The sequence below is a fragment of the Cyclopterus lumpus genome, chromosome 24 (assembly GCF_009769545.1).
Source record: "Cyclopterus lumpus isolate fCycLum1 chromosome 24, fCycLum1.pri, whole genome shotgun sequence".
NCBI classification, from domain to species: domain Eukaryota; kingdom Metazoa; phylum Chordata; class Actinopteri; order Perciformes; family Cyclopteridae; genus Cyclopterus; species Cyclopterus lumpus.
The window spans coordinates 7,999,196-8,025,527 of record NC_046989.1 but is presented as its reverse complement, the minus strand read 5'-3'; the positions used below and the strand labels follow the sequence as shown (position 1 = coordinate 8,025,527).

The window sequence follows — 26,332 nt, the reverse complement described above, 5'->3', positions numbered from 1 at the left end:
TGGTTTGGATCACCAAACAGGACAGAGACAGACTACACCGCATAGTCAGGTCTGCTGAGAGAACCATGGTTACAGCCTGCCCTCCATCCTTGACTTGTACACCTCCAGAGTCAGGAAGCGAGCTAGTAAGATCACTGCAGACCCTTCACACCCTGGACACAAGCTGTTCCAACTCCTCCCCTCTGGTAGGCGCTACAGAGCACTGTACGCCAAAACCACCAGACACAGGAACAGCTTCTTCCCTCTGGCGGTCACTCTGTTGAACAATTAATCACCTCCATCTGCACTACTACCACCTTTCTGCACTACATCCCCATTTCACTAGTGCTGTTGTTTATATTGTACATACATGTTGATATTGTTGTCTTTAATGTCTTTTTTTATATGTATCCTGTTATTTGTAATTGCAATTTAAATATGTTGTACGATGAGAGCGTACGTGTAACCGTAGTCAAATTCCATGTACGTGCACACGTACATGGCCAATAAAGCTGATTCTGATTCTGATTCTGTTGACGTTACATTCTTGACATTCCACGTTGACTTGACGCTCTGTCGCTGTTGCTGTGTAGCCACGCCCCTCCCGCAGTCAACAACTGGATTCCAGCTATTTGTATCTTTCGTCAACGAGCGCTGCTAGCCTGATAAGTGTGACCAATTGCTTTCGTTGAAACGAATCGAAAAACGGGGTAGCCAATTTGGACAGACGTTTTATTCATTGTTGTCCGCTCGAAGCGCCCTCCATCGACAAGCTCGTGCCGATGTGCAGTCGGTGCAAGATAAAGGACCGACGAAAGCGAAGACATTGCCTCGCGCACCGTCCTTTAGCCGCCTCTGAGACCAGCTAGCAGCTAACACCACAGCGGAGCGCTCGTTAGCTGCGTGCCTTTGACAGCAACGCAGCTCCGATTTACTCCGTGACACAATGGATTGCCTCTGACATTGGTGAGTGTAATGAATGTGTTATGACTTAGTAATAACAAATAAATGAACTCCATTTGTTATGAGTCGCTCCAGCGTTGCTTTCGCGAGCTAACTGCCTGGCTAACCGTCGCTTGTTTGTAGCAGCAGCTGCACGGAGCCACGCCTGGGCCATTTAAATGCATGTTTGAGGCCGATAGCGTTAACGTCAGGTGTTATTGGACTTTACAACGCTCAGTTGTATAGCACTGAAAATAATTATAATGTTGCGGTTGACAGAGAGGACTGAGGCCCAGTCGGTTGTCACATTGGAGTAACCAGAGCCCAGAACTATCGACGGTGGGTCTTGGTGAAGAAAAGTGGGCGAGTCGTCAGTCAACTTGCCGATGCACCCCTGGTTTTGACCTGCCAGAGCTGCCAAGATGATGCCGGTAAGTGCACAGCATCCCTGCTCCCCTGTCATAAAAAAAGTAATTTAGTCTCGCATTTATATTCTCAACATCAGCGGTCTCCTCACGTTAGTTCAAAACCAAACCTGTGTGGACATGATCAGGTATCATGCTCCCCAGACGAGTAGTTTTACAACTACCTTTTAATCTGGCTCTGTTACATTTGTTTGGGGGGGATGGGGGTGGCTTCATTCACAATGTGAAGGATGGTCATGTGGTTCCACTGGCTAAAAATATATAAGCAACTGGATAAGATGAAGAGCACGGTTTGACTCGGACCATCAATGCTCACAAGTTGCAAATTCAAGCAAGATTAATATCTGTCCATATGTTTCCCACCACCACTCGGATAATATATACGCAAGATCACTTCCTAGAAGGGAAAAGCCTAATTTTGTGTACTAATGTACAATAGCTCTGCAGCCGTGTTTTTTCTTGTTGGTGGTTACAATGACTCGAAGAGAAGCAAATGTAACATGGCATGTCATAACTTGATGGCATAAGATTGTGGTATCTAAAGTATGTTTGCTTTGAGCACAAATAATAAAGAGTGTGTCATCCTGCAAATATGTGCAGTATTGAACAAGTGTACTTTCTCCTGTATATTATAATAGGACAGGTTAATTTCACACCCACAATAATAATGCATTTATGTTGAATAATGTGAAAACTAAATGATTGCTGTATTTAAGACAGTAGGTACAGATACATACACAGATACATGTTAAGTCAAAAACTATTTTCATTCAGCTTTTTTCTCTTGTGTTATTGTTCAAGAAGCTCTGTCTATGTTGCAAAGAACATAATACCTGATCGGAAACACTATAGGAGTCCTGCTTAGTTGGGACCTCTTTTGTTATCAGTTGTGCTGAGAATGCAGTGGTGAATTGTGGGAAAAGTGAAAGCCGCCATTCTGGCCTTCAGGGAAGGGATCATGAACTCAGATTAAGGATAAGTTTACACTTGGATCAGCAACGTGTCATCATAAATGGAAGTGATTCTTGGCCATTTATCTTTCTGAACGTTTTTGTGTCGGTTGAAAATACAGCATCACAGGGACATTTTGATTATGGTCAACACAACTTCAGAGAGGCTTGTGGGTTTTCGGGAGTACAATGTACCACTGAAGTAACTCCATATTCTGTACAGCCGTCAAATTCTCAGGATTGACTGCGGCAGGAGCCGCTGTAGACGTTCGTACCCTGTGGCACCAACAGGCTATCAGAGTCAAAGATCCAGTGGAGCAGAGAGGCAGCCCTACACTCGGGTCTCGCGTGACTCTGGTAGCCAATGAGACAGTGGCAGATCTAGGTCTGTGTGGCTGCGTCGACTAATGCTCTGTTGTTAAGGGGAACTTTTGAGCCGAGTAGATTGTCAAGTAGCATTAATCTCTTACAGTGGAGCTGAACAGAGCTTGACTTCCAGGAAATATAAACATTGCATCTTATTTTTGGATGTACGCTGGTTTACAATGACATCAGCCTGGCCGCCACAGTTAGCAAAACGGTAACATACCATAAATCTAATGTATTACTATTGCTGTTCGACCTTTATTCTACAAACTCTCTGTGAAAAGATGAAAATAGTGAGGTATTTCTTTTTTTTAACAACTCCCACCGGTTTAAAACAGCTTGATATCTTTTCTTATTGGTTGAAGAAGTATACTATATTAATATGGCTTTCTTACTCTCATGCACATTAGTCAACTTTCAAACAAAGGGACACATCCTTTTTTAAACAGCAACTAAATCGTATAGGAACTTGATACGTTCCCATGCTTTTGTCCAGATTCACATTTTCTCTTATTCTTCAACAAGCAAATCCTGATAAGAATATGAAATATCAAATAAGTTTGTGCTCGATAACTACTAGATGTATAAGCTCTACTTGGTTTTGTGTGGTGTGTGTGTATGAGAGAGAGATTACCTAGTTGTTACACACATTTGGTGTTGTGTTTGGTAAAAACTTAAATTGGTGGCAGTGGTGAAGTTCTCAGTCAAAGTTTTAGCTCTCAGGAGGCAATAATTCTGCTCGATCTTCCTTCTTCATAGTGGGTACCTCTTTATAAGTAAATGAATGACAGGATTTGTGATAGGAAATGACCGTTTGAATCATCTTACTGGAGATGAGGCCAGCCAAGCATCCCTCTCTTCATCTCAGGAGTTAAATGATAAATGCCCCAATCTCCAGATGATGTCAACTGTAGCTAAGGCTGGGCGATATGGAGAAAATCAAATATATATCACAATATATTTGACCAAATACCTTGATATTGATAATGCAATGATATTGGAGGGTTGACTGTTGGTACTTTCTAAAAATATTCATTTACATACAAATGACCACACTTATGCCATATTACCATATCTAAAGTCTAAGACACTATCTTGTGTCAGTTATATTGCCCAGTCCTAACTATAGCATTATGGATCAGGCAAGAGGGAAACTATGTTTCTAGTCAAATACAGGCAGCCAACATACAGTCGAAGGATGATCCCCCATCTTGCCTCTACGTGGCATTGCCCTGACCTGCTTGGCAGTCACAGCTGTAGCTAAAGTATTCTCATTAGCAAGGAGTCGTTGGTGTTGCAGCTACTGGCACATCTAGAGGACAATTTTCCAATAGAAGGACTTATCAGCACCCTCCTCCACCACCCTGTGGCTCCCTCTCTCTCTTTCTCTTACTGTTTGTTTCTCCCTAGCTCTCTCTCCACCCCCCTCCCTCCCTGAATTACACATACACCAAGTGCTTTTTTCCTCCCAAGTCTCCTCTGCAGCAGTTTTCAAATGCGCGCACCGCTGTCGGTTTCAGACGTTTGCTCGGGATGGCATTTAAGTTGCATGCCAGCATGAGCGACAGTTCTATGATGAAGAGGTTTGTGACTATAGTTTTACGCGGCCTTGTTAGCCTCTCCAAGGAAAACCCCATTTGGGCAAAGGAGCACCACCGGCCACCAAAGAAGGAGATCAGGAGGAAGCGGAGGGCGGTCAAAAGAGCCAAGACCGTGGGCAGACGCAACTTAGTGAGGGCGGTTGGTATTCCTCCAGTGGTCAGTCAGCTGGATCACTGGAGTTTCTCTTTTCTACACTGTCACGCTCTGAATACATATTCACCTCATTTGGTAGTCTCTATGTATGTGAGGGTATAATTTAGGATATTCGGTGTGGGCTTTTTGTGTGTATTTTGTGCTAATTGTGTGTCCTGATTAATTGAAGGTTTGTTTTGCTCTGAAGGATGTAGGTCTGTGTCGTCATATAGGAAAACAGATTTGAGTGCAGATTATGGTATAGTTCCGATATTTCATTACATTTCCTGAGCTATTGTATTTCTAACGTTGAACACTATCGTAAAAACATAAATGTGAGTAAGGATGCACAATATTTCCACCATAACTAATTCAAATAGGGGCATCAGTCCTATCTGTATTCAAACTGATGTTGTTGACCTCACTGGGCTGCTTTTGTGTTCACTATTTTTTTTTTGTCCTGTAGTATGTTGTCTTGTTATTATCCAGCTGGGTGCACTCCAATATCCCTGGGGGATTAGCAAAGTCATTATCAGTAAAATGTAGCCATAACTAGTCCCTTACTTACAACACTCTTTTTCGGTTTCTCCCCCCATTTCTTTCTGGTAATACTCTTGCAGATTAGATACCAGAAATACATCTATTACTAGTCTGTCGTGGGTCTTAATAACACTACAAGAAGCAACATGAAATCATAGATGGATGGACAGCGTTGCCTCAGAATACGTGCCACAGCTTCAGCACCTTTGCATCATACATGGTTTTGAGTAAAATATTAGCTTTTCGACTCACAATCAGCTGAGTTAAGTTGCAGAGGCTCCCAAGCACAAGTGATTATATTGTTTCAGTTAGGCTGCTGCAGAAAATGTCAATGAATCACACGGCTGCATTATTAAATGGTGAGTCACTTTTTCTCGGAGAAACTACCGGAGTAATAATGTATACATAGCTCAGTGACTAAACTCAGTTATCATATGATATGAACTGACAATTATTGTAGCACTCCAAATGCACCCTGAGGCCACAAATCCAGTTATGCACCAATGAAACTCATCGCACTTTGCATTGGAGCACTTACTAAATGATTTATGGGTAAAATACCTGAAATGCAGCTGATCCATAAAATATATTGTACTCACTCAACAAAGTGAACTGTTTCGTGGGTTTGATGTCGTCTTAGTGGGCGGGTTTGGTTCGTTGATTAGGTTTGACATTGTAGACTATGGTTTGACACTGTGAGCCATATTTAAAACAAAGTCCTGTTTATGTGTCTAGACGGCAAGAGTAGGTTAAGAGAGCCCTAATATAGTTGTATAGTAGAGTAGTTTCAATTTAAGTCTTAATTACTTGGTTATCTTTGCTTCATAATTGAATTTATTATTATGTTTTGCCTCAACTGCTCCGTGTTATGTTCAACTAGTGAAGCAGGAGCAAAAACAGAGAGATAAAAGTTAAAAGCCAACTGCTGAAATACAGGGAATCCAGATTCCAGCTGAACTCGCATCTAACATGCACGAATGCCGAGATAAAAATCGGTCATTTCTAAACATTCCTCCAAACTCTTGGCTTTGTTGTAGACATATTTTCCATTCTGGCTCTCTGCACTTTATTTTGTGTGTGAATGACACAAAAACTGAGGCCTGTCACATGAAACAGGAAGGCACACCTTAACACCCCCCTCCCTGAGATTGCCTTGTGCCACAGAAAACAATGAAAAACACACCATAGATGTGCTGTCACCGTGAATATAGAGGAGTTCATATCAATCAGTTTGTCTGGTTCTCATCTAATTATTGTAGTAAAGAAGTATTAAGTGGACTGGTTTAAACCAGGCAGATATGAAACATCAAGTTATCTCAAATATCCTTCAAGATAACAGAGGCATGTATTTCTCTCTTATTTGTGTAAACAGGACTTGGGAGGACATTATCCACTGCTTCTCTCATCGTGTATTATGGCTTTATTCAACCAAGGCGTTGACTAATCATAAGATTCACATAGTAGTTTGTTTACCCAGAAAAAGAAAAAATATTTTTCATCCTAAATTCATGTCATACAGATGTATTTAACCCAGTGAGGCAGAACTTTGCAGTCACTAAATCTTCTTAGATATGTTTATCAACATGGACCATCTGGATTTGTCTGCCTCCTTCTACCGTTCATCCTTTAAGGGTAACATTGGACGTATGTGTGTGTGTGTGTGTGTGCTGATTAGTTTAACGGGAAAATCTAATTACATCTGTAGGAGCCATTAGTTATGTCTGTGTATTTATGCTAGTTTATATTAAGGGGCCAGTGTGGATTATTGTGGCAGGTAAATTCGATATCGGGCACAGGTACAACAGGCTAATGATGCATGGGTGACAGGGAGACGTTTTTTTTGCCGCTCGCACGCTTGTATTCACTGGGCAGCCACAACAGAAAGCCCAGTCAGGCATCATATCACTGCACAGTTTGATTGAATATAAAGGTAATCAATCTGTAAACCGGAAACTCAATTAAACATGAACATGAATCAGCCTGGAATCTCCTCATCGAAGTGTGTAAAAGAACATGGTCATCTCCCGCATCCAGCCGAGGGGCTAATTGCTGGAATTAGATAAAGTCCCTACAACATCCAATATGCTTCAATGTTGTGAAACATGGAAACATCAAAGGAGTTTTTTTCATATTACTATAAATGATCTACGTTCCAGATAGATGCACCAGGAACAAATATGCTGACATATTAATTGCATTATTTAATCTATAAAATGCCAAAGAATTCCCACTACAAGTTGATCGATGTCGTAAAAAATATTTATTTTAAATATACAAACTCAAAATAATTACATTTACAAAAATATCGCAGTAGTTTATCAAACTACTATAATAAGCAGAAACAGACTGTTAAGATTTCTTCACTATTTATGATGGGGGCCAGTGATGTTTTAGAAAGAAGCACATTTAGGTAAAGAAAATCATCTGCATCTATTGTGTGGACAACCAATTCAATCACAGTCTCGATATTGTTACATAAAAAAAAAACCATTATGAAATTGATATTTCCCCAAATCTTTCAACCTAAGCTCCTTGTTGATATTATAGCAATCGGGTAGTTGGTCAAGCCCTCGTATTCCAGCTGAAGACACACACTATGCAGGCAGTACTTTATGAATGAGTCCAAAAGGTCAAATATACATGGCTGCCGCTTTGCCTCTTCCCCTTACTCGTTGGCTGAGGCTGTAGACGGGTGGTGTTGTACGGTCTGAGAGCTGCAGGTACAAAAGAGCGCTTGCAGCCTCTGAACTCTCAGATGATTGCTTGAATATGCTGCATTTAGGATGAGGTTCATTTAAGTCCTCCTCGTGTCCTCCGGCTCCAGGCTATTACATTTAGTAATTTAGTACCTCGCATTTAGGAGTATATATTAAGGATAGATCTGCAGTTTCCTCAGACATCCATTGACTCAACTTGTCCTAACAGTTGTCTTTTGAGAACTGATAAAAAGGTGTATTATCTCAGTTTTTTAGTTTTACTGCTTCTACTGCTATGGGAGTACAGACGGAAGCATGTGGGGGCTTGTGTTGCCATGTCTTACCTCCTAGGCTAAACAGCCTTCTACGCTATGGCAGGCCGTAATCATCGTAAACTGAAATGTGGCAGGCACGGAAATGAGTTCATGCCTGCCACATTAAGCAGACTGGGCTTTTTAATCTTTTTTTCCTCAGTGTTTGTCCTTTAACCACAACATCGGACAATGACGTATTTTCTAATTTCTTGTATATCTCATATATTCTCATATATCCAGAGCACATTTACATGTAATACCATCTTTAACATTGTTTCTGACATTATGATCTGCCACTGTGTTTAAACGTTTTTGTATTATTTCCCTCTTTCAGATGATATTGACGGTGTACCTCAGCGATGGAGAGCAGGCTGTGACCGAGGTGCCCATCACCCCTGAAACGACGTGCCGCGATGTCGTCGAGTTCTGCAAAGAGCCCGGCGAGAGCGGCTGCCACCTGGCTGAGGTCTGGAGAGGCAACGGTAAGAAGTGGTTGACATAGTGCTGCTTGCTACAGAGTTCAGAGCTTTTACTTTCTTGTGGGAAGCAGCCCTCGGAGCTCTGCCATGTTAAAGTGGGTGTCACCAGTAACGCATTTAATCTGAATCTCCATTATCACTGAGCTTGACACATCACCTATATGCACAAGAGTTTAATTATAAAAAAGCGTAGCCTTTAGCCTTACTCATTAATGTAAAAACAAGAACTTCATTAAAGAAAGTTCCGGTGGTGAGCAGGGCCATGCATGACTACCTGGAGGAGAATCATGGAGAAGCCATAGATACGGCAAAAGGTTTCACACCCTCAAATAGAATAAAGGTATGTATTCACAAAAATACATTGGCTATTATCACACTACAGGAGTATACGTACGTGTTGGTACAGTCCACAGCACTGTCACAACAGATTCTACTCTGTCCAAAGGATTTGCTCTCATCACCACTGTCCTGCTGACACACCCGGTGTTATCAGCATTTTTTGCTGAGGGGCCACTCCCCTGTTGAAAACAACATCCCAGCCAAAGGCTTTATTAACTCACGTTACGCAATCGTGTTCGGCTGGTGCCTCACAATGCGGCCGTCTGCCTCCGAAACCTCCTAAAACCTCTCTGTCTTTGTCTCTTTGTCCCTCTCTGCCCACAGAGTGCTGTCCTCTTGACAAATAAGTTATAGCACAAAATTGTAGTTATTCATCAGTCTCAGTTTTTGTAGGGATATCATCACTTTATTTGAAGTGATGATAATTCTGAAAACCCCCACAATAGATGACAGCATAAAGTAATAACAATACATTTTATTTAATGGCGCGTTAAATGGCACCCAAAACATCCAATATGTTTAACAAATCTTAACTCTTCTGTCTGTAGAGCGAGCGATCCCCTTCGAACACATGATGTATGAACATTTGCAGAAATGGGGGCCTCGGAAACAAGAAGTAAAGTTCTTCCTCCGGCATGAAGATTCACCGACGGAGAGCAGTGATCAAGGTGTGTGTTGTCTCCTTCGCCTGGAGGTGTTTCTACCTGGGTGGTGGAGGGTGGAGTCGAGGGTTGTCAGGGGAAAACCTGACACCCGTTCCAGCTGGCTGCTCTGCTATGGACGCTGGTATCGAGGGCTTTATGAATTCAAACTGAGCTTCTATTGAAGGGTTTGATTTATGCTTCAGTTATCTGTTGTAATAATGTATGATGTCACCACCCTAAAACAACAAACACCATTTTTATTGAATGCAACTCATTAGTGCGTGCCTCCCTTTGTGTGAAGCAAGCGGGAGAGCAAACTGTTAGTTTTTTTTACCAGAGTGAAAATATTTCTTTGGAATAGCTAAACACCAACAAATATGGATTAAAGCAGAATAATTCGTTAGATAACATCATAAATGTTTTCTGATTTTATCTATAACTTTTTCAAAGAATTTTGACTTGTATTTTTTGATGCTCTGGACTTTGTTTCACTCGAGTCTGAAACAATCCTATGCAGCCACCTCTGGAATCTAATGCTAAAAATAGTCAAATAGTATTTGTGGGTGTGGATGTGGGTGCAGGTGGATGTGGGTGCAGGTGGGTGTGGGTGTGCGCGTGAAGAAGCTATGACATGCACTAAGTGCTGCTTTGCTGCAGAATGAATGTAGGGAAACGGTTGCCTAATCTTTATCAGTGGATATGCAGGTTTATACAAAATCAATAGACATGCCAACAAAATGTCAACGTTATGAATGAAGCTTTGACTTATTGATACATCAGTCAATGTTTCTGTTTCCGGAAATTTAATTCATGCTTGACGGGGCATATGGAAGGAATCTAACACTGCCACCCTTTCACATTAATACCTTTGTTGGAATTTAATTGAACTCATTGCACAAGTGTAGACAAATCAAGGAAGTGCACACAAAGAACAGTTGTCAGAGAAACAAACACATTTTGATAAGATCCTGATTCATATTTGACATGCATTTGGAATCTGACAAAGACGGTCTATGTTTGCAGCAGAGGTGCCATCAAGATATCTGGTGATTTTTAAAAGTATAGCAGAGAACCTCTTCCTAATCATTGACTCTCATCTTTCCATCAATCATTTCTTAAAAAAGAGTTTGAGTTCGGTGGCTTTAGTCATCAGTGCCTGGCCCAGTTCTTAAATGCTTCTGTCATAAGCAATCATGTCAGTGAATTTTGAAACTATTCTTGACAATGGTGTCTGTGCGTGCGTGCGTGTGTGTGTGTGTGTGTGTGTGTGCGTGTGTGTGCACACCAGTGTGTCTCTGCCCTGCCTGTGTTTGTGATGGAAACTGTTTCTTTTTTCAGGGAGTCAGCAGTCTCAGGATCAGACGAGTCGCAGAAGTGGAAACACTGGAGAGAAGCACAGTGAGAATGGGGTGAGACTTCATTAGTTATTATCTAAATGATTTAAAAATAGAAATGTACTTTTACAAAAACGAACCAAGTGCATAGGCCATTATGAAATCAGTGGGTTTGAGATATTAGCAAAGAGTCTAATTGTCCAAGTCTTAAGCTCTGTACACCATTCATTGTCTTAAAGAACCCATGTTAAGTTTATATTTCAACTAGTTAGCTGAGCAAAGCTCAGTATGAACGTCAGTCCAACTTTAGTGATACACATTGCAAAGGTGACAAATGCTTTAATACTAGCTGGCTTTCTTATTCCAACAAAAAAGCTTTCAAATGAGTTGTTTGACTCTGGGAACTGTTACACTGTACATTGAAGACTGCAAAGATCACTGTTCTTCCAGTGAACTCAGCTGATTTCTTTACATCAACATCTACACTGTCAAGTTGCAGGTTTATTGTGCGTTAATGTTTCTGGGTTTCCATCGTACAGCTTCTTGTAAATGATCAGGAAGTATCTGCGGATCCGTGATTTAGATTTTAAGCCAGAGTTTGAGACTGAGATCACAGACCCTAGCGATGCAGACGTGCTCCATTTCCACAAAGTATTTCCCCGTCAGGTGTACCCATTGTTGTGCATGTTGAGCTCTCGCTTTAGGATGTGTGTTCTAGGAGATATGAATGACTCTGATAAGAGCAGCCTCTGGCATCCTTTCTCTCCCCGACCATCTGTCCCAGATTTCACAAAAGCAAAGTGTTGCGGTCAAGGAATCGTAACTAATTCAACCTTAAGGGTGGAGGAAAGAATCAGGCGCAGCAGGAAATAGAGAGGTTGTTGTTTTTGTTTTCAAAAAAAGATTGTAGTACAAGAGCACCCAGAAGCCATTCCTGTTATTATCCTGAAAACCCCTCAGGTTTTGACTCTGTTTGTGTCGAGGGAGTATCATAAGGTAATATACATGCTTACGGATCTAGAAATCTGCGATTGTTCAACTCTCCACGCAACAAGCTCTATTTAATCACGGCCGGTATCCTGTTACTAACCTATAAAACCCACACCAAGCATGAAACCTCTATTTCACCGCCAGTGTTGGTTCAACATTATCATTCGGCCGGCCAGCTCTGCTTAACCTCCCAAGTGCCGAGGCTCAGTTGTGTCCGAGTTTCTTCCTAATATCTGATTTAGAGGATTATATCAGTCGGCCTGCTGGATGATATAACGGGCCCTAAGAGGATCATTGCTTTGGCTTTTCCACGGGCTGCTGCCCAAACCCCAGGGGCTTCCTCTCCACCACGCAGCGCTGATCATCCTCTGAGAGGGACGCTGCCTCGTAAAGAGCAGAGGGGCCTTAAGGGAACGCACGCGCATCACACGCATTTTCAATATTCTTTAAAATCACTTTTAGCTTCCAGACTTGGTGATGGCAGCTTATTGGCAGCATTGAGACGTATCATTTAATTTGCCGAGAGCAGAAAATCAATCACATCGTTTCAGTGATTTTCTTTTTTTCACGCAGTAATACCAAAGATTCTCTGATTCTCAAATGTGAGGACATGCTGCTTTTCGTTACCATTTATCAGAGTTAACTGACCATCTTTTGGCTTTCGGACTTTTGGTCGAACAAAACAAGCACATCGAAGACTTTCTTTCCTTAATTTTTAACCTACATCAATTGATTCATCAAGAAAATAATCAACATATTAATCAGTAATGACTGTATAATTGTAGTCCCAGTAGTTCAAAATGCAAAAATGAATGACAAATGACAAATTAACAAAAGAGTCAAACAAATGTTTTTCCGTTGATCAAATCAAATAATCTCTTACACAGTTCTTTGCTCTTCAGAACACACACTAAGTTATTTTATTCTGAAAGGTTATCCTGATAATTATTGTATTAATACAAGGGATATTTGAGCCATAATCGTGGATTGCGCTCCATGTCCGATATGCACTAATCCATGCAGTAGTTGGAACGAGTAGCGTAATCTCCCCTCATTGAGGCCGTGTCTGCTCTCCTTCCCAGTCTGCTCAGTCGGGTGTTTCTCCAACTCCCTCTTCATCACTGTCTGAGGGCACGTGTATCTGTTTCTCCCTCGGGTGTAGTGTCACTAATGCAGTGTTGCTTTAGTGCATTTGAGCGTGTGTGTGGTGGTGTGTGTGTGTGCACTAGTGGCTTCCCTCGCTTTCTACATCACGACTTCGTTTGATTTCCCCCCCCCCTCTTCCTGGACACACTCGTCTCTAAATGACTCGACTAATGCCAGGTAGCAAACCGCTGTGTGAGTCACACGGACAACGCTAACGCCGTGTCCGTGCCAAAGTGTCGTTGGGGAGATGAGATGAGGCATGACATGTATTACTAAAGTTGAATTATTCACAAAAAGAAGCATGTTTTATTCAGACAAGATGAGTCACACAATGTCTGCCTGTTCTAATTGAGTAAGAGCGGTGCATGCAATATCTTCTGTCTTGTTTATTTTATGTAGACTTCACTATATTATCTGTTTTTGTTCATGCCATCATCCTCTCCTTGCCTCTCACTGATGCCACATCTTCAAGAAGCTCCCTTAAAACAGCTCCCCTGAAACACTATTCTCACTTTTTTTTTTTCTTTTTTTTTTTTAAATAAACATTTCCTGCATCGTCTCCTGCCTCTTTGAACACACTTCCCAAAGGCAAAGACTTGGAGCACTTCAGTATTTCAGTTTGGAGGACTGTACTGTACTCGCTGCTCTCTCAGTATGCTGTTTCATTGAAGAGCGATCCCCCAGTGTGTTGACGGCACATTCAGAAGTCTGCACAATGAGAGAAACAGAACTTCTTCCTTTATTCTGCGAGCTCTCAAACAAGAATAAAGGAAGGATTTCATTGAAACTGTTTTTGGAGGTGATTTCTTTTTCATTTCTAGACAATTTTAGTGTTTTGTCTACTAGCTTGGTTTACATTATACAGACCCCTAAACCTTTTTATATTTATTAGTTGCGTAGAGTTTTATTTTCTTCTTGCTACAGTTACAGCTGAAAGGATTAGTTGATCAACAGAAAAGAAGGACAGCCAGAGAGACGGACTCTGCTGCTGCCGTTAAGTCTCCTGCTGTTTGAGCCTCTGGCTGCTGAAACCAGAAATCTGTTTAAACCATTTCTGCAAAAAGGCCGTTTCTTTATTATTATGTAACTCCTTTTGCTGGATGTATTTTTCTGCACTTATTGTCTTAAAAGTGATATTTCATCAAGTATCTTTTCCATAAATGTCACAAAGATCCATGACACTACATGGGTTCTCATGTTCTCCAAACTACCATTTAGATGTTTTAGGTGCCACTGATACTAAAATGTAACTGTTTAGCCTTTTAGCTTTAACTGTTTTGACTAGTGGAAGAGTCTTATCATCCTCCTCGTAGCAGCTCCCACAGGGCTAAAAACATAAATCTGCCTTGAATGCAATGTTTTGTTTAGTGTGAGGAAGAGGGGGGGCTAACTGCTTTAACCTTAATTTACAAAATTATCATTTCAATTTGTTTTTATCCTCGTGCTGTTTAATAATATAGATGCACACATCAAGCACTTTATGTTTGAAATGTATGAAAACCCTTATGCATCATCAGTCACTTCTCCGATTTCAGTGTGTTGTTGACCAATTCTTGTGTATATGTGTGTGTGTAGGTGGGGAATCAGCGTGTCGAGCTCACGCTGTCAGAGCTGCAGGAGATGGCCACGCGGCAGCAGCAGCAAATCGAGGCTCAGCAGCAGATGCTCGTCGCAAAGGTAAAGTCTTGTCTTAACTATTTCATCTTAATATGAATCATTCAAAGTATGCTTCTTGCTATACATACTGGGGAACATTAGAGGGCACACGTGTTCGCTACGCGAGAGGCTCACCACAAACTGCAATATCAATTTGTTAAATCTGAAGCACTACCTCAGAATTATGTAAGAAATTGGCATTCCTTGGACCTAAATTGTATGTTCTTTGGGAGCCCGCACAATATTTTTGCCTTTCAAGATGTTTTCTGACGTAGACGAGACAATCATTTTTGCGGTAACTTGGCCGAGGAACGTGGCAGACTATCCTTTGAAGCCGACCAATCAGAGCGTGCCGTCTCTTACATTTTGCTTCGCGTACAGAGGTGATCATTATTTGAAGCCCAAGCGAGTTCAGAACACAGCCGTGAAACTTTCCGTGAAAGAGAAAATGCACTCCTTGTTGCACTGCTCTGATCCAAAGAGGCCCATCATGACCTGAAACTCGGGCAAACCGTTATGTAACAAATGAGATGGGCGGCAGAATGAGTCACTGTAATAGTACTGTCCAGTTTGTCAGAATGCATACTTCATACCGTCTTTATTGAAACTCATGCACAAACATGGCAGTGTTTACTCAAGCATGTACATTATGCATGATCCTTCACACAACTGGTCTACCAGGATTTCAGTGCACCAACTAAGTCTGACCACCGTGCTTGTGGTGTTCTGATCAGTCAAGATCAGTCACGCAAGATGAAGCCCACTGTAGACCCACAGATAGAAATACTTATTTATTGCCTTTGTTGTGGCGTCTGAAAAGTAGGCCCACATGAAGCCCTGCAGTCATTTGGAAACCTGGGCCTGTCATTTCCTATTTTAGGACCTAAACTAGAGCAGTTCTCAGTTGGATGGAGAGATGAAGTCATCTGACCCATACTTCAGACGGTCTCGACACAGCACAGTATTTCATTTAGTGCATACAGTAGAAAGATTTAGCCTAGTTTGAGGGCAGGTCTGCCACGGAGATATCTTTAAGCTTTGGGTCGGTGCCTCGCTGGCTTTAATATTGAGACAGTTTGCACTGTTGAATGCAGTATGACATAATTGTTGCACATTGTGTTTTCCTGTCTAACTCGCTGTCTGGTCCTCTGAAGGAGCAACGTTTGCGTTACCTGAAGCAGCAGGAGCGGCGTCAGCAGCAGACCGTTTCAGAGAGCGAGAAACTGCAGAAGCTGAAGGAGCGCGTGGAGAGTCAGGAGGCAAAGCTCAAGAAGATTCGGACCATGAGAGGCCAGGTGGACTACAGCAAGGTCATCAATGGCAACCTGTGTATGTATACTCTTAATATCCACATCATTTATAAACTACTAATTGTCAAACACCCATAGAGTTGTATATATGTTGGATCAGGCCACCACAAATGTTCTGTATGAAGTGACGTTATTCTCTTGATATCACATTTGAGTGTATTCACATTTAGAGCTAGGAAGGAAGTTTGAGCAAACTTTAAAGAAGTCGCCTAACACGTCGGTTACAAATGAGCTGATTTCTTAATTTCTCACATCTAGCGACAGAGATTGAGCAAGTCAGCGGCCTGTTCCAGGAGAAACAGGTGGAGTTACAGTCAGCGGTGCTGAAGGTTGAGCAGCTCAGCCTGCAGCTGGAGGACCTGCGGAAGGGGAAGCTCAACGGCATACAGACCGCTCTGGGTGGCCAAGTAACCGGCGCTGCTGCCCTAGAGCTCCGTAAACTCTACCAGGAGCTTCAGGTACTGCGTAGGAGAAACAAGTGCAACATCTAGTGAAAGCTTTTTTATGTTGGACTATGTTTACTTTACCCCTGACTACAGTGATGCCACTGTAGTGAGTCTGTGCGTGTGTTTGTATCGCCTACAGATCCGGAACAAGTTGAACCAGGAGCAAAACAGCAAGCTGAAGCAACAAAAGGATCTTCTCAACAAACGCAACATGGAGGTGACGCTTATGGACAAGCGCATCAGCGAGCTGCGGGAACGCCTCTACAAGAAAAAAGCTGAGGCACGTCAAAAAGAAAACCTTCCTGTAAGACTAAGAGCGCGCAACACATCTTCTCATTAAGACTCTTTTTGTGGAAATGCTTCTGACAAAAGTCCCTTGTCCCAGTGAGAAGACAATACAGATGTTCAATATACAAGTGAAACACTAAATGAGAATTATTTTTATTATAGTCTTCGTGGAAACCTGCTATGTCCCTTTTGGGGCTCCGTAAGCCATCTGCAATTAAATAAAATAATAATAAATAAATAATTATAATTTCTAGTCACTTGGAAACTCCATGTGGAATAGTTTTGAATATATTACACATCTCCTTTCCATCTTTAATGTTTCCCCTGTCAACATTCCTAATATTTGAATCTTTTCTGACTGTTACAGCTGAACAGAGCCAACGGGCCTCCCTCTCCACAGCCAGCTCCTGGTACTCTGGGCCGTGTTGCTGCTGTTGGGCCGTACATCCAGGTTCCTGTACCGGGTCGACAGGAAGGAGGCTACACCATACCACCTGATCCCCTGAAGCCTCAGACTCTGGGTGTTAATAACCAAGCTAACCATGGCCGCACCAAGTCAGGTTGGATGAAACCCATAACATTTTAATTGCACTGCAGATTTCCTTCCCCCTGCGCAAAATACATCTCACTTTAAAACACAGCTGTAGTCGTGGAAACCAGCTGATACACTGTCTGTAGTTTTAATTGAAGATTTGAGTTCCTTTTATTTTGTTTCCCCTCACGAAGAAAGCAGTGTCTGGATTCAGTTACAGAGTAGCTTGGATACATGTAGTCCCAGAGGCCGAAGTCTTACGACACATTTAACACATCTTGCATGTCTGAAATTCACTCCCGGGCTCCAACTGTTACTGTTTTTTTTCCTACCTGACTTCTCAGTTAATTCTCTGCCTGCACTTTATTTCTGTGATTTCCTTTTCCTTCCTCTCTAACCTCTCTCTCTGCCCGTGTTGTGTATACTCCCTCTTCTGTCCTCCTCTATCATGTGTCGGTGCCGTCCTCTCTTTGTCACGTCTCTGTCTCACTGGGTGCGGGGGTGTGGGGGCAACTCTTCCTGGGGCAGACGGTGTGCGTAAGCCTCCCGGCCCTTGGAAGATGTCTGATTTAGACATCGTTGTGGACCCGGTAGCCTTTCCAGAATCACACCCGGGCACTGGAGCCTCCACTGGCTCTGACGGCACGTCCCGTGAGTGCACAGTGCTGCATTAACGAGGGATGGCACCTCCCGAACCTTCTCTCTCGATTGTAGCACGGGATCCTCAGCGCGCCCTGGAGGTTTTTACTCCAGACAAAATCCGTATCTTTGAAATATCATAGTCAGTTTGATTGGCAACAAATTAAAGATGATCAAAATAAGCTCTGCCCAATCACGCCTTGAGCCCCGCTACAGTCTTATCACCAACTAACATTTTAATACTCCACAAAACAAATCCACTGTAAAAGTGGAAGAGATTTTCTCCACCTGAGGAGCTCAAAGCTGACATACACAGCTGGGGAATCTGAGGAGGAGACGAGCATCTGTGCCTGGTTAACATGAACAATGGCTGACTGATGGAAGCATCCTTGTTCGGCATCATTTAGCTCTCCTGCCAGTGCAGCGTTGAGCCTGTTGTATTTATTCTAAACTGGCAAGAGCACATGTTGACATTTCATTTGGAGTGTTTCCTCCGTTGATTGGCTAATGACGTCAAAGTAGGGGCGGGGGAGGGGGCATCTTGAAACACTTTTCTGCCATCTGCAGAAATGTGACGCTCTTAATTGTAGCTGACATAATGCTTCATATGAAGAAAGTGTCACTGACGAAGCGCTGCTGATCCCTGTCTGTGTTTGTACACTTCTGAGAAGGTTCAAGGAGTTGAGTGCCTCGTAAATTTACACACAAGATATTTGGGCTTTGTTCTCATTTTGTAACATCCCCAGCCTGCCTGGCCTTAACCATCACTGCACCTTCTCACGACAACCGAGCTGTGAGAATCAACTTAGTTGTCAAACACTTAACATGCACAAGGAAATTAATTTGTGCATGTTGTCATCGGATTCACTTCGCAACCATCACTCCTGATAATCTGTGAGGACCCACTTCAAGCTGTTTCCTTTTAGACTCTCAGTGTTGGTAGAACTGCTTCATTATTACTGTATTGGTCTAGGAAAAGATTGGAAGCTGCTTTTTAAACAGATTTCTCAATCAGTCCCATTAATGTAGATCTACTGTATTGTTTGTTTATTTAAAGTTCCCGTAGGTGCTAAAAAGCACATTTGAAATCTGAATAGCCATAATTGACCTTTTGAGACTCTTTGGGTCTGTAAAGAGTTGGTTATTTTGATATTATATGATCACATTCCTGTGGAATTGTGGCACAACTCTCAATGTTGTTTTGTTGTGTCTTCTTTATCTATCTTCTTTCTTTTCAACCTATCCTTGCACCCTTTTTATCCTAGAAAATGCATGTATTTTTTTCAAGTAATCAGTTTTGTCTTGGAGACGAACAGTACTTGCAGTCCTTGAATCTTCTACTAATTGACAATTTAGTTACCCTTTACCAAATGTGATTAAATAAAAAAAACAGATACAAGTACGCAGTAGCAATATACTAATGCAGATACATTCATTGCCATCATTGCTGTGAACCGAAGGCTCAGGATTTTTATCCTATTGATCAATAGCTCCCCTTGCAACATTTAGTGTGTGCTGTACTTAGAAATAAAGACATTTGGGGATTTAAGTGCTTCCCCGAAAACTTCTCACATCTGTGGGAGATTTCATATTTCCAACCTTTACTTCAGGCAATGGCCGCATTATAAGTAATTAAGCTTTTTGCAGAACATTTTTTACATTTAGAGACCTGGTTTGATTCTCCCATTGTCTTTGCTAACGCATGTGAAATATGCAAAACTATATCGACCAAAAGGCAACAATCAGTGTGTTTTGAATATCTCTTAATGGTGCCTGGTTAATAGGATAGGCTCAAAATCCTGAACCCTCCATTCAATACCAATTCTAGGTCAAAATGGTACAGAGATATGCTTTGTGTGATTATAATGTTACACATACTCATGTTCTTGAAATACTATCACTCATATTCCACTTTGTGTGGTGAATCATACCAAGTGATACATTTCATGTGGGAAAAATAGAATAATGTTACCATTTAGACCTACCTCTGGTGGATATGCTTTTTCACTACCCTGAGTTGTAGAACGGGCTTATGCTACTCATACCACCTCAGTCACTTGTTGGTCTTTTGCAACACACTTACTGTGTCCTGTTTGTTCCCTAGCTAATGATACAGGTTGGCCTACTTTAGGCAAGACCAACACATCGCTCAAGCCTCCTGAGAGACGAGACTCAGGGGCTGATAGCAAGGGCAAGAGCCCTCCCTCAGGCTCCCCCGTCGCTCCAAGTGCCGAAAAGGTTCGTCCTCTTTCTTCTTTTGTAGCTATTAACCACCTGATGTCATCTATACGACGGATGTATGATGTGAGATTGTGCTAGAGATGAACTGTCATAGTGTTAACTCAAGATTTAGTTCTAATTTCTCTGGCAAAAATAAAATAAATTCTCCATTGATGTGCAATGTTATGCTTCTTCACAGGTGCTAGACTCCAAAATGTCTGTGTCCTCCCCGGCCATATCCAAGCCACAGCCCCCTCCCTATGGCTCCCACCTCATCTCCGCAAACTCGGCCAGCTCCTTGGATCGGCGCAAGGATGTACCTCCTCCTCCTCGCCCGCTCCCGAACCCGCCAGCTCCTGCTTGGCCCCGCGTGCCCCCCCACACAGGCTCATCCTCCCAGCAAATCCAGCAGCGTATCTCGGTGCCGCCAAGTCCCACCTACCAGCCTCATGCACCGCTTTTCCCTCCTGCGCTGAGCGAGCGACTGGATCCCCCGCCCGCTGTGGCAGTACGCCCGTTTATCCCAGACAGAGGATCGCGGCCTCAGTCGCCCCGAAAGGGTCCACCTACCATGAACTCCAGCTCCATCTATCACATGTACCTCCAGCAGGCGGCGCCAAAGAGCCAGCCACTCAAGCCTGCTCTCAAAGCAGGTAAGAGCTGGGTTTTGTGTGGCCTCACATATGAGGGAAAAAATCTAACGTGTTGTTTTATTTCATGATTTAATAGTTTGATAGTAACATTTTTTAATCATGCATGTTCTGTGTTCTTGTCTCTTTTAATATTGCTTCAACTTGCTAGATCCAGTTTTGTCTTCTGAGATAGAAATTAATAAAACATTTAATTGGTCTGTGAGACAGTGATGCACTGATATTGGTCCATTACTGACTCAAATAGCAATGCACTGACAATCAATAAGGCTGATCTGTTATCAGATACCATTATTTTGATAACAATTCAGTGCATTTATATTTTTGTATTTATTTGTTACATTTTGTTTGAAAAAGTTAAGAAAACAATTTTTACGTCAAGCTTCATGTTGCCTTACACATAAAAGATTAATCTCTGTCTCTTCCACGCAGTGAAGCACACAGCTTATTAATTACAAACTCCTATTAGATCTGTATCTGTATTGAGACTGAAAAAAATGTATCGGTGCCTCCCTAGTAAGATTACTTAAAAGTAGCTGTTAGTCAGATCGGTAGTATGAAATGTAAACAAACTGAAATTTGTTTTGTGGTTAACAAAAATGTGTCAAGAACAAAAGAACAAATGCTATAGATTAACTTATTTCAGCCTCAAATATAGTTCCTGTTCTTCTCTGATTTATGTAATTTAAAACTGAATATGTTTGGGTTTCAGACTGTTACGTGGCCCTAGGAAATAGTAATGGGCAATTTTAAATTTGACATTTTAGACCGCAGACTTTATTTCGATAAATTCAAATAATTAATAATACAATGACAATAATGCCACACTCTCTGTTTGTCTCCAGTATATGGGAAGCCTGTCTTCACCCCCAGCTCGACTCCCCCCTCGCCTCTGCCTTTCGTCCAGGCCGGAGGGGCCTTCCCATTGCTCCAAGGCCACCTGGGTAGTGAGGACACTTTGGACGGAGAATTTGATGATCACGAGTTCTTCCAGCACCCGGAGCCCTTAGCGCCTCCTCCCAGCGTGGAGAACATCCCACGACCACTCAGCCCCACTAAGCTAACACCCATGGTACATTCCCCGCTGCGCTACCAAAGTGACGCCGATCTCGAGGTGCTCCGTAAAAAGCTGGCCAACGCTCCGAGACCGCTCAAGAAGCGCAGCTCCATCACAGAACCAGAGGGCCCCAGCGGACCTAACATCCAAAAACTGCTCTACCAGAGATTCAACACTCTAGCAGGAAGCATAGAGGGAAATGGAGTCAGTGGATCAGGAGGTGGCAAGGGTGCGGGTAATGGAACGCCATTTTACCAGCCAGCTAATCCTCCCGCATATCTGGCAGGCGACTCTGTGAACGACCCAGACAATGGTAACCTCCCCTCTGAGACACTGCTACCACCAGCAGGGGCGGAGCGGCCGGGCTTCGAGGATCCATCTCCCTCTACTGACGCTAATGACAACGAGCCGCTGCCCTCGCCACCGGAGCTCGACCCCGCAGAAGCAGAGGAAGCGGAGGACGACAACAATAACAACATGGGAAGCTCTGAGGCGTCGCTGCCCAGCCCCGTGCCGGAGGTGACCACTCCAGAAGAGAGCGGAACGGGGGTCTCACAGCCCCTGGTGAGAGATATACACATACACAAACTCACTATTGCATTTAAAGAGAGATTTCAAATAAATAATGTAACTCATGTCTCCTCTGTGCACCTTCACAGGATAAGCGCACAAACCTGAAGAAGCCAAACTCTGAGCGCACTGGCCACGGCTTCAGGGTGAAGTTCAACCCTCTGGCGCTCCTGCTGGATGCCTCATTGGAGGGAGAGTTTGACCTCGTCCAGAGGATCATCTATGAGGTATGTCATGACTGTGTGAGTATGCCTTTGATTTATTTGCAATTGCACGCACTTAGGGATAAGCACTCATCTTTACGTCTGGGGCTTTCTTGTTTTCCAGGTGGAAAATCCCAGCACTGCCAATGACGAGGGCATCACACCCCTGCACAACGCCGTGTGTGCGGGACACCACCACATAGTCAAGTTCCTGCTGGATTTCGGTGTGAATGTCAACGCCGCAGACAGTGACGGATGGTGAGTGATGACACGCGTTTGTAAGAAGTGAGTTGAGGTGGATTTTTCTGTTGTATCCATTTCCATTTATATGTTGTTTATTATCCGGTTTGCCTGAACAGGACTCCGCTTCACTGTGCCGCCTCCTGCAACAGTGTTCATCTCTGCAAGGTGTTGGTGGAGTCGGGGGCTGCCATCTTTGCCAGCACCATCAGTGATGTGGAGACTGCTGCAGATAAATGCGAGGAAATGGAAGAGGGTTTCATCCAGTGCTCCCAGTTTCTATACGGTGAGAAACAACCCTTTAATTAGAATTGGGTCATTATCCTTCCATCTCTGTCCGTCCAAGATTAATTGAGATTTGTACAAAAACTAAACACATAGCAAATCAACCTTGGTACTGTACTGAATCTTAGTGGTTAACATTCTAAGATGAATGTGTCTATAAAGATACCGGTGTGATTCTGATATTGTCTATTTTGACGCTCTAATGCAGGTGTTCAAGAGAAGATGGGTGTAATGAACAAAGGGACAGTGTATGCTCTGTGGGAGTACAATACTCAGAACCAGGACGAGCTGGCGTTCAGCGAGGGGGACGCCATCACTATTCTGCGACGACAGGACGACAGTGAAACAGACTGGTGGTGGGCGCAACTGGAGGACAACGAGGGCTATGTGCCCCGCAACCTGCTGGGGGTAACGACTAAATATATTAATTGTCACATTTGTCCAGTTTCCATCTGCTCACCAGTAGGATCAGTTTAAACGGTCATGGTCTTATTTGTTTATCCATATAGAGCTGAAAGCATTGGTGGTTAATTACCAACTAATTGCCAACTATTTTGATACCTTTGATAATTGGTTATTTGAGTTTCATATTGAGCATGTGCTTAGAACATGGCAGGCTTAAAAGCAGCGCTTCACTCTTTGGTTGAAGGTTTAAAGCCTGTTTCAACTCTGTGACCTCTGAGGAAATACATCTGCAGACTAACTGATGTTGAAAATAACCGTTGTGACCCTAAATGACCTGTTAAAGATATTTTTATTTATCGGCCGGACTTATTGGCGAGTTGAATTTCTGCTTGGATGTCATTGGTTGTTGCTATTCTCTGTTTAATTCAAAAGTATTCTGATAAATGATTTGAGTCATGTGTACACAGAGAGAGAGGTCAGTGACAAACGTGAACAATAATGAGTCATGTGAACCATTTCTGCTGTTTCTGTTTGTTTTCTTTGCAGCTCTATCCCAGGATCAAGCCTCGTCAGCGCTCCCTGGCATAGTGTCTCACTCCACTGACCTCTGGCCATCAGCTGAACTAGTGACAAAACCAAGAGCCGAGAACAAAGGGGCCTGGTGCCCTGTCTTCTCCCCGTGGCCATAACCTCCCCCGACCATGTGCTTTTCACAAAATCCTTTTTTCTCTGAAGCAGTGGGCACCAAACTCTGACACACATATTTACAAAAGCACACTCCAAAAGCGAAAATCTCTCCAACCACTCCATCCTGATCCCTCTCTCTCTCTCTCTCTCTCTCTCTTTCCCACCTTTCAACTTATCGCTCCGTCACCTTGATTTACCCTGATTCAGTGTCAGCTCTGTAGCCGACATCGACTTGAAGAAGAAAACACTAACCCGTGTCTCAGTATTTCCTGCAGTGTTCACTCTTCTTCAGCCATGAGTTCTATGGTGGATCTGGTTGCACAACACTAAACGGTGACTAGAAAATCATCTCTCATGGTGAGGCGATGCTGATTTTTATTGGTGAAATTTACTTTGAGTTATGGTACGTTTTTTATGCAAATTTGATCCCCTTGCACAGAAAAATGTGTTCTGTGTTTGATTTTGCTGTCGTCTAACCACCAAAGATGAATATAGATTTAACAATTACCCTCCAATCAGTAATTAACAGCTCCCGGGAGTTTGTTTAACGTCCTTCTAGATATTGTCATGATTTAGAAAAGAAAAAAAATCCTAAGTATTAACTACACGGCCAGTCAGAACAAATCCAACATATTAAAGCAATGATGAATATAGATTGTCAGCTCACTCCTTGTCATGAACATCATTTGAAGACTTGTTTTTTCATTCAGTGTCATCTGGATGCAGGGTAATCCAGTTTTTCTGTTATGTGGGATTTCAAGATCTATTAAACTGTGTGAAAATACTGAGTTTGTATGTTTGCTACACTGGTGATCTCTGAAATTAACAAATGCTGCAGTTTCCGAAAGATCCTGTGATGGAAACAGTATTTGACTACCAAAAAAAGTTGATTGAGAAGCGGTTAATGCACAACATCTGTAGAGTGTATATAAAGGTCCACATGTAAAATATATCTTACTTAAGGTATTGCAACATTTAGGGATTGGGGGGAAAGAAAGTTGTTTTATATTTTTAAATTCCCCAGTGGTGAGGTTGGAAAGAATCAACTCCACAGAGACAGAAATATGCTAGTTATTGATTGTGTTATTGGGTCATTTCTGCTCATTTACAGTCATTTACAGCATGTTAAGTGTTTTCAAACATTTAAAGTAAGTTGGTACTCACTTCAAAGATTTAGTCATTAATTTTCTGACTTCTGGTACCTGATTAGATTTACAATTTTAACCCGACAACGTGGCAAAGAAGATAGGATAAATTGTAAAAGTCCAGACACTGTGCCTCAAAAACACTGAACTCATCACCCAAACCATATTACACACTTTATTTACCACATTTGACAAAGTGAACACTATATCAATGACCTAGTTTTGGTCTATGGTCATCTACTGTCGCAGTTATTTTTCTGTGACTGTCACAAACCCCACTTGAAACACTCTCAGGACCACTATGGTGCTGCTGACACTGTTCCACCACTAAACTAGTGATCATCTTTCTATTTCTATCTCTACAAACAAATCTCTCTCTGCAATGGGCAAAAATGATTGATCGATGAAGAGAAGGTTATTGTGTCTGAAATGTAAATTTGCTTCAGACAATCCTGAATTCGCCCAGTTCTCTTCCTCCAGCTGCCCCTCTTTCAGGTATTCACCATTCCAGTTACACTCATACACCTGTTACATGTCACATCATTGGACATCTAGAGTCCATCAACTTGTTCTGAACCTTGAGTGACTGAGTGTTATGCCAAGTGTGCAAGTGGCCCAGGCTCTATCATGGCTTAATCTGTACATAGTGGGAGGAGACGTGCTATATGTTTGCTGTATGGACAAGTGGGCTTTCTGTATAAACGCTGTACTCACAGATTGAATTATGTAAATGTGAATAATAAAACAGAAGCTCTGGCATGACTGATGTCTTTCAGTGTTGTATAACCAAAACAAGGCTGTGGTACATTCTATGAATTGTGAAAATATTGTGAATGTTTCTTTTTCTATAATATCAGGGCCATGAATGATTTACTGAGAAGCAATTGTATCTTAAGAAATTTGACTTGTGTAGTGGGCCTTTTGAATCCAGTGGTCTAATTTGACCAAACAAACTGCTATAGAAAGAGGCTATATTCCCTCAAGAGGTACAATAAGTTAACCAAAGTCAATGGGGAGTTCAAAGATATTTTAGTTGTTTTTAAATCAGATGAGCCTAATTTAATGTTTTGTAACATACTATTTTAATATAACAAGCAAAGGCATTATTTTTGGAAATGTAC

The 26,332-nt window shown here is 42.4% G+C and overlaps 1 protein-coding gene across 4 annotated transcripts; it reads left to right on the top strand.

The window, feature by feature from the left end:
* Nucleotides 1-588: 588 nt before the first annotated feature.
* ppp1r13bb (protein phosphatase 1, regulatory subunit 13Bb) lies at nt 589-25,973 on the top strand. Of its 4 annotated transcripts, none has more exons than XM_034527439.1 (18): nt 589-945; nt 1,201-1,352; nt 8,281-8,428; nt 9,313-9,432; nt 10,747-10,817; nt 14,454-14,555; nt 15,689-15,863; nt 16,103-16,302; nt 16,430-16,570; nt 16,946-17,138; nt 19,854-19,987; nt 20,169-20,622; nt 21,465-22,240; nt 22,336-22,473; nt 22,574-22,707; nt 22,809-22,975; nt 23,183-23,382; nt 23,926-25,973. In XM_034527439.1, exons 2-18 carry the CDS (start codon nt 1,344-1,346, stop codon nt 23,965-23,967), a joined length of 3,204 nt encoding a protein of 1,067 aa, XP_034383330.1. In that variant the 5' UTR covers nt 589-945; nt 1,201-1,343; the 3' UTR covers nt 23,968-25,973. The 4 variants fall into 4 exon arrangements, with proteins under 4 accessions (XP_034383330.1, XP_034383329.1, XP_034383328.1 ...); XM_034527438.1 differs by having other exon boundaries at nt 22,336-22,488; XM_034527437.1 differs by having other exon boundaries at nt 16,430-16,594.
* The last annotated feature ends 359 nt before the right edge of the window (nt 25,974-26,332 follow it).